We start from the raw sequence: 9,175 nt of genomic DNA, 5'->3' as shown, positions 1-9,175 counted from the left end.
GTACTTATTATAACAAAAATGACATAGATGAACCTTTTATCAAAGTTTGATAGCATATTTGAGTCTTTTTCTTAAAAAAAAATAATTTAATTAATAACGTGATCAAATCATAATTGACCGTGTATAAAAAATAATTTTATAAAATCAAAACTGTTCAATTAGCAAATAATGACATAAATGAATTTTTTCTGAACAATTGTTAATTAAAGCTTATCCATTTGGTAAAGTAATTTCACATAAAACCATTTTTAAGAAAACATGCTAAAATCCGATGTCCCTCACTAAATTTTCTATTGTGAAGTGTTCCCTCAACGACGTGAGAAATTATACTAACTTGTCTATCTATACATAATATCTGTGAAATTATACCTAAGAAGTCTGGTCCTAACTACTAGCAATTCAATAAACTTCCCTTTCACCACTATAATTGTTTATGTCCTACTTATTACAACTCTGTTTTCTTGAAAACTCTATCTATAAATGTATGTCTTTTTGGCATTTTCTTGATTCTTGATTGTCTTTTGAGGGTTTTAACAAGAACCCATTTGTTTTCTTGAAATTCTTGATACATCTGAAGCTAAAATTCTGTGTTTCAAGATAAGTTGAAATTTTGTTGTGTTGAGGGTTAGTAATGGCAGGTGGGGGTGATAGTAAATCAAGGGGACTTGATCAAACACCAACTTGGGCTGTGGCTGGTGTTTGTGCAGTTATTATCCTCATTTCTATTGCCTTAGAGAAGATATTACACAAACTTGGAACGGTATGGTGACATAAAAACTTAAGTCTTTCTTTGTTTCTTTAATAAACCTGTTCGTTGACCTTCTTGTTTTGCTTTTACGAAGAATAATTCTTGAGTTTTGTTGTTGATGTTTCTTGAAAATATCCTGGTTTTTCTGAAAAGATGTTATCTTTGTTTAGTTAATTTTTTTCACCCTTACTTGTTCTTCTATTTTATTGACAAGTCTTAGCCAAGAGCATTTATTAAAGTGGGACCTGTAGTAGTTCTCTTTCTTGTTTCCTTGTTTTGGGAATCAAGAGTTTTAAGTTGCAGCTATGTTGATAATTGACTGCTTATTTTGTAACCTAACGGAACATCATTTGTCTGTGGAAGTCTTGCCTTGCCAAATTGGAAGTGATATCATGTTTTTTTTTCCGACTATAAACTCTAGAACCTACAAACTTCTTGATTGCTCAGATGCTTGTTGCCAAATATTGCGTCCTCTATATAATGATGGTGGCCAAGCCTGCTTAAGTGCATCTTGATTATTACAGTGTGTGTCGGTTATAAGGATTATGCACAATGGAAAAAAAAAAGCATGAGAATTATGAGAGTATATGTACATGAGGTCTCGGTAATCATAGTTTTACAATGGATATTCGCGTTGAGCTCGTGTTTGTTTACGAGTTAGCCATTAGTGAATCCCTAATTTGTCATAAAAGGTATATGATCGAACAACGGAGTGAGTGGATCCAAATGAAGCGGCATTGATATTGATGATACATACAGCCAAACCAGTCTAGAGGGGCAGTAGTTAATGTGTTTCTGTTGGTGTAATATTAACTCTTTAAGAAAGCTTTAGTCTTTATATGTGTGTTTCCGAGATAATTTGCTTTAGTACTATTGCTTCCTCTGTTGCATATCCAGAAAGAAGGAACAGTACCGTTTTCTCACTTGGTTGGGATTATTTGTGCACCTTTAAGTTGTTTTAAGCATCCTTGGGCAACATAACTTCTGATTGTTGTAATTGGATGTTGTTGCATTTATGTTAAAATGAAAAACGATAAAGGTCTTTTTCTGCATCTTATTTAATTTTGGCCAATAAACCAGGGACAGGAGTGAAAAATAGTTCAATGTTTGTGTTATGCCTTGTGAACTTACTCCTTTTTACTGCAGAAAATATCAATAACATCTACTTCGGATTCATTTTTCGTCCTTCCATTTAATTGTAATAACTTGCTCCTTTTTTTTTCCCTTTTTTGGCTTTTGGTCTGCATTTTATAACCAAGTTTGCTCTGATATTACACTGATATTGAAGTTTGTTGTCTTAAAGTTTTTTACTTTTCACAAGTAATTTTGATTGCATGAGTTGATGTAGTATCTCAGCTCATTTGTTTGTTCCTTGAATGACTACTACTATAGAAAGGATGAATAACGCGATGAAATCTTTGCTCAGTGGTTGACTGACAGGCATAAAAAAGCTCTCTTTGAGGCCTTGGAGAAGGTTAAGGCTGGTAAGATTTTGTGTTTTTCCTCTTGTTATAATTTTTTTTGAGAGTCGACTTGTTTCCATTTTGATTGAATCCTCTAATTATTGCAGAGTTGATGATTCTTGGTTTCATCTCGTTAACCCTTGTATTTAGTCAATATTACATTGCTGGAATTTGTATTCCCACAAGTGTTGCTGATACAATGCTGCCATGCCCTGCAAAGAATAAAGGTTCTGCAAAGGAGGAGGAACACCGTAGGAAGCTTTTATGGTATGAGCGTAGAATTTTGGCAGGTGAAGGGCCTAAATGCAAAGAGGTAATGTGTACATGACCCTTGATAATATGGGTAAAACTTCACTGATGTATTTAGTTTTATTAATGAGTGCTGATGGCAAAAATGGCTCTGGGAGAGTTGTGCTTTTGGTAATTTACTAATCCTATCTTGAATTAGATATGGTGACAAGACTAAATGTTTTTTTTGTTTCTATCAATTGACCTAGACAATGAGATATTTTGAGCAAACGCAAACTGGCTTAGGATTTTTGACTCTTCAATTAAAATAAATGGACATTTCAAATAACATGGTGTCATCACAAAAAAGAACTGCAAAAGAAATTTTATACGAAACACCTTCATTCTGGTAGGTGTATGCCAAGTGATGGACTCATGTAGCCTAATTGTAGATTAGGAAACACTTGGCTTTTCTCCATCGCTGTTTCATTCTTAGGTTGTCCTGTCTGACGTAGGAAGAAGGAATTGAGCTAACTAGCTGATATATGTAAGATCCATCCAAAATGATTGTTCTGCTCCGTCTTCTGTAATGAAGGAGTACGTCAACACCTCCCTAGGTTGTTGGGAGAGGGGTTTAGGGAAACCATTAATCAAAAAGGGGTTTTAAAATGTTCTGTGTTCCTGAAATAACCTAAATGGTCCATTGAATTATTGAATGTTAATCACTTCAATGATGAAATGATTGGGCTATTCGTATGAGTATCTATATCTTGCGTATAGATATGCTAAGGAGAGTTTGTTCTGGAAGAAATTAAAAATTCTGTTCATCCCATCAAATTGAACAGGTGTGACTTGCACTGGGTATAATAAGAGTGGATGACTAAATCGTGTCTTCATAGCTCAGTTACAGCTTCCACCAAAAAAGCATCATGTATGTGCTTCAAATGTCTTAGACTACGAGCTTCAAAAAGTTGTTAAGTCAGCTTAGGTTTTGGGTAAAATTTTAATGCAAAGTTAACATTTGAAGGTAAAGTTGTTGTTCTACCAGATGCAGCATCCTTGCATTCCGTTAGCACAGTGTTCCTGCCCATCTTTTTCAGCTATATTTTGGACCTTTTATGTGGTACTTCATATTAGCATTAACAGCATGATTTCATTACTTCATCAAACTAATCTAAAGTATTCCTAACAGGGTGTACCTCTCGTTACTGTTGAAGCACTGCATCAAATACACATCCTTATTTTCTTTTTGGCAGTCCTTCATGTGTTATACAGTGCGATTACCATGTGGTTGGGAAGACTTAAGGTAATTCATAATATACTTATTTAGGTATTCCTCTACTATGCTTTAGTTGCCATCTATACTGCTTCTTAGGTAAACCAGGAAAGTTGTAGATCCTATCATTGACTGCATTTTTAGTAGATTTTCAATTAACTGACAAGATCAATCATTTATCATGGCGATGCAATACTCTGGTGGTATTAATGGAAGGATGCAAAAAGCTATATGCTTTCTGCTTCATATCGGATAGTTACTCTATCTTTCTTGGTTGACACATTCAAACATGTTAGGAAACTAAGTTGCATGACAAACTGGTCTTGGTATGATAAGAAGTGTTCAACATCAAATTATTTTATGGTAGTTAATTGTTTGGATCATTCAAACTGTTTTCCCCTAAAATCCTGCTCTTATACTCCTAGCTCTAATTGACCAGCTACCAAGGCTCAAAGTTGTTACTAGGACTGACCACTTGTCTAGAGTGATAACTATTTTAGGATGCCTTTATGGTATTAATCCATTTGCTAAATGCCTGAAACTTTATTCTTCAGATTCGTGGCTGGAAAGGTTGGGAGCAGGAAACTTCAACCCATAGTTACGAGTTTACAAATGGTATACATTTGCCTGCTATAAAGCCAGAACTTTGGACTGTTGCTTGCTGTCTGTGTTTATTTGCTCATTTGGTTTTGACTCTGTCACTATGTTTCTAACTTGGGACTTGCAGATCCTTCAAGATTTAGACTTACTCATGAGACATCTTTTGTCCGAGCGCATACTAGTTTCTGGACAAGGATCCCGATCTTCTTTTACATTGTGAGAAATTAATACAATGTGAATTCATAGTTTTGTAGCAGAAGGCCAAACTAGTGCTAAGGTGACTGACTGTTGCAAACTTAATTCATGCAGGGATGCTTCTTCAGACAATTTTTCAAGTCTGTCAGTAAGTCAGACTACTTGGCTCTGCGCAATGGTTTCATAAGTGTGAGTATTCTTTGTGCTTTGTTCTTCCTTGGTAATTCTTTGTTACCCATGAAACTAAAATTCCTCCTTTTTAGGTTCATCTGGCTCCTGGAAGTAAATTTGACTTCCAAAAGTATATCAAGAGGTCATTAGAGGATGACTTCAAGGTAGTTGTCGGTGTCAGGTAGCTAGATGTTCTATTTGCTCTCTCAATTTTTTCAGCATATTTATGTGTCCCTAATTAGCATATATCTCCTTGTTCTCTGATTGGATTGTTACTTGTTTATTTTCCGGCAGTCCAGTTTTATGGGCATCATTTGTGCTTTTCTTGCTTCTGAATGTTAGCTGTAAGTCATGTTCTTGGTCTGATCCATTTCTGGAAATCGTTTAGTTCTTCCGTTTTAGTCACTATCTACTACAGTTTTCATATGGTCTGAACTATTTGACCCATTGCAGGGTGGCAAGTGTTGTTCTGAGCATCCTTAGTTCCTCTGATTGTAAGATTCTTTTCCATTGTTCATCTTCCGGAATTACTTTGTGGGGAAATTCTTTCTAATGAAATCTTCTCAGATCATTTTAGCTGTTGGAACAAAGCTTCAAGCTGTTTTGACTAGGATGGCCCTTGACATCAAAGAGAGACATGTAGTAGTTCAAGGAATCCCTCTTGTACAAGCCTCCGACAAATATTTTTGGTTTGGTCGACCACGACTGGTTCTTCACCTCATCCATTTTGCCTTGTTTCAGGTTTGCATTTCCAAATTTGCAGAATTCTAATTAAAGCATTATTGGTGCACCAGTCATTTGGGTTCAACTTTGCAAGTACTATGGTTTCCATAAAACAAAATCACAAAAATGGTGCACGGAATAGTTTGCTTTTCATATCTTAATCTCTATATATTCCCTTGGCTAAACTCTCTTTTTTTGCGCTTATCTAACTTTGCAGAATGCATTCCAGATAACATATTTTCTGTGGATATGGGTAATATTTCTTCTCCCTGTATCAAGATCAAATTCTGATATTGCAAGATATTCTTTTTCTTTTTGTTTAATGTCCATAAAACTATGATAGAGATGAGGATTCTACTTTTTCTGTAGTATGAGTATGGGCTAAAATCTTGCTTCCACGAGGCGTTTGAGCTGGTCATTGCAAAAATTGTTATAGGGTATGTTTCTTGCTACAGAAACTCACTTAAAAATATTCATTATCTTAGTTCCTAAGCTTCACGAATCCAGCTTTAATCAATTTTTTCTTTGTATTACAGGGTGGGAGTCTTATTCCTATGCAGTTATATCACTCTTCCACTTTATGCCCTTATAACTCAGGTACTATCATAGACTCGTCTCTCGAACCAATAGTATAATTGTATCTACGTTTTATTTTGTGCCATATTACCTTAGACATTTGCTATTGCTTCGTTGAACGATGTAAGCTCACTACATAAAACTACTGAAATTTCTAGCCTTTTTAGCATGATCTGTTGTTAAGTTAGATAAAGCATTGGCCTTTCTGCAGATGGGATCCCATATGAAAAAATCCATCTTTGATGAGCAAACCTCCAAGGCACTAAAGAAGTGGCATATGGCTGTGAAGAAGCGGACAGGAGCAAGGGGTGACAGGTCCCCTACTCGGACGCTGGGTAATGCAAGACCAAGGTCTGCATTGAGCTCACCTGTGCACCCATCAGGCCCTGGTCTTCATCGATACAAAACCACTGGTCACTCATCGCGTTTCCAGGGCTACAGCGATCAAGAAGCATCCGACCTTGAAAATGATCCAACAACACCGATGACTCGTGCAGAGATAGCAACTACACATATTGATCATGATGACACAAAAATTCATGTGCATATTCCTCAAAATGGAGAATCTACTAGGAATGAAGATGACTTCTCATTTGTGAAGCATGCTCCTCAAAGAATAATCGCCTGCTCCTCAAAGAATAATCCGGGCGTCAGTCCTTAACACAAATCACCTCAACTTAATGGATGATCGAGCTCTCTATATTCTTTGGTCTATCTACCCTCTCCTCTCTCGATTTTAAGGATAAACAATAGATTTATCTTATGGTGATCAAGCATAAAATACTAAAACAAGAATATAGAAGTAACTTATAATGACAACCAAGAATTAATTCATAGACCTTAAATATTCAACATTCGATTTGTTGCTACAATCCCAGAACTAGGGTGTTTAGCCACTCATACTAATAGAAAACCACAAAATACAATTGTTCATGCGATTTTCGGAAAATAGAAGAGTTAGAAGATTGAAATCTATTACAAACGATGAAACTTGCTCTTGCACACCAAAATAATGTCAAACCACCTACAATATAACCCTAAGGGTCTATTTATAGATGTTAGGAAAATTAGAGCCAAATTCTACTCCAACTAGGAGTCCTATTTAATTTTGCCTTCGTTGGAAAAGTCGGGCAGGGGTTAGGGCGCCGCGCCTCCCATCGCGCCTAGCTTGGCGCTCTGAAGTTTCCTCCTTGGTGCATCGCGCCTGGCAAGCGTCCCAGAAATTCTAGCCTTGCGTGTCGCACCTCTCAGTGCGCATGAGAGAGGCTTCTGAATTTTGGCCCTTGGCGCCTCGCGCGTAGCAGTGTGCCTCAAAAAGCACTTTGAAATTTCACCAGCGCCAACCTCTGGTGATTTTTGCCTTAACCATTTTTTTGCGGTTTTTTGCTGCTTTTTTCTTCGTATCAACTTCAATCTCCTTGAGAGTTCCTGAAACAACTAATCATATGTTTTAGTGCACAATCATCACAAGTAAACAAAATCAAGCTACTAGTCTTAGAATTATTCTTTACTTCAATCAAAACATGGGCAAATCTCGACAACTTAGGCATATAAATACGCCTAAGATCAAGGTGTCAAAAGAAGGTTAATCAATCTTGCCATTTGTTCCTTATTTGAATAAGAGCTGAATTTTTCTATTGCTTGTTGATACGTCCAAACTTACCTTTCAAGTAAGAAGTGTAAACGGTCGATGTCAATTTACAGAACTCAACTAGAGCTGAGGTCGATCCCACAGAGAATTTTTTTACAGATAAGGTTTCACTGTTGCGTTTATTCGAATGTTGTTATTATCTCCAAAACAAATAACAACGAAAAGTAAATTGGGTTTGGTTGAAATGTTATAATTACCAAACTTGCAGTCAAAATCCAAATTCACGACTAACATACTATTTCGTTGTGAGGTTGATTCAGTTAATTAAGAGAAATCAAGATTGTATTCACCATAACATTAGTTCAAGTGTTTTTCTGTAATTAAGCATCATGCAAATCAATATTTACAAAATCATTGCGAGTTAAATTTATCTAACACTTCTCAGCCAAATCAAATAATAATCACTCATATTCTCTCGACCCTAGAGTGTTACTAACATTGACTATCGCTTAAAATGATATGGTGTTAAAGATCTTTTCTCTCAAACTCAAGCTTTAACTCCAATTTGATAATTTAGTTCAGCTTTTTCCTAAGTGGTATTTTTCTCTCGAACAAATACCAGATACAGGCTCATCTAATGCGTGCACTCACTAGATTACAATGTTATTGAAAGCTAAAAACTACAGAGTGTAAACACAGACTGCCCTTTACTCGTTTTACGAAATCGTAACTAGAATTTCGTCATGGATCTCACAACCCCAGTCGTGGTATTCCGCCACTCATGCTTTCACGTAAACAATCAGTATTGAAGAATGAAAACATGTTAAGAAAGACGTACGAAAATAATTAGCAAATCAACAATCACTTTGATAATCTGTATCCAAACTTCCAACTGATAACAATAATCGAAATCCCAAAATCAAAAGCTAAGAGTACTATTGTATTTCTTAGTCGTCAAACGTAAGATGTGAATAATGTTTAAAAATGACCTAAAGTAATTCAAAATAGATTGTTTAAAATGAGTCCTAATCGAATTAGGACTGAGTTGTCGGGCCTTCTCACGACCACTACCACGACCCGTCAAGGGTTTCACGGTCCATGAAGCCCTTTGTGGTCTTGCCTCGGAGCTTCTCGAAAGTAAGTCTTCAAACTTGGTCACTGGAAAATACACCACGAGAGCTATCACGGTCCGTAGTGAGGACCATGGCCGGTGAAGTCGCCCGTGGTCTTCACTTAGGTTTCAACCTTCTTTCAACTCTTCTTTGATTTCACACTGGTTCAGCTTCACAGGTACCACGGCCCGTGGTGAGGACTACGGCTCGTAGAACCCTCTGTGGTCTTCACTTGGTTATTCCTGCTCTTCATCTTCTCAAGGCCCAGCATTGCCTCACTTTCACGAGCTCAACCATGGATCGTAATAAAGTTCGTGGTCCGTGAAGTTGGCCATGAACTTCACTTGGTCAACATCAGTTCTGCTTCTGTTTCCACTTTTCTATACAACGCAGATTTTGCTTACACATTTAACAAACCCATCAAATAATCCAAAATTTCACTTAATTCCAATATTAGTTCATAGTTATTAAGCATCAAATGTGCCACGATTT

General features: G+C 36.5%; 1 protein-coding gene across 5 annotated transcripts in view; it reads left to right on the top strand.

The window, feature by feature from the left end:
* The first annotated feature begins 295 nt into the window (after positions 1–295).
* Positions 296–9,175, top strand: part of LOC125849096 (MLO-like protein 10) — a 30,915-nt gene continuing 22,035 nt past the window's right edge. Inside the window, exons 1-3 of one of the 5 annotated variants that reach the window (XM_049529110.1) lie at positions 296–760; positions 2,175–2,232; positions 2,319–2,501. In XM_049529110.1, coding sequence (XP_049385067.1) covers positions 632–760; positions 2,175–2,232; positions 2,319–2,501 — 370 coding nt within the window. In that variant the 5' untranslated portion in view covers positions 296–631. Of the gene's footprint in view, positions 761–2,174; positions 2,233–2,318; positions 2,525–9,175 lie in introns of all 5 variants that reach the window. The other 4 variants (XM_049529109.1, XM_049529111.1, XM_049529113.1 and 1 more) reach the window with 4 other exon arrangements.

This window comes from Solanum stenotomum, chromosome 12, assembly GCF_019186545.1.
Source record: "Solanum stenotomum isolate F172 chromosome 12, ASM1918654v1, whole genome shotgun sequence".
Taxonomy (NCBI): Eukaryota; Viridiplantae; Streptophyta; class Magnoliopsida; order Solanales; family Solanaceae; genus Solanum; species Solanum stenotomum.
The sequence above is the reverse complement of the archived record's forward strand: the minus strand, read 5'-3'. Positions and strand labels throughout refer to the sequence as shown.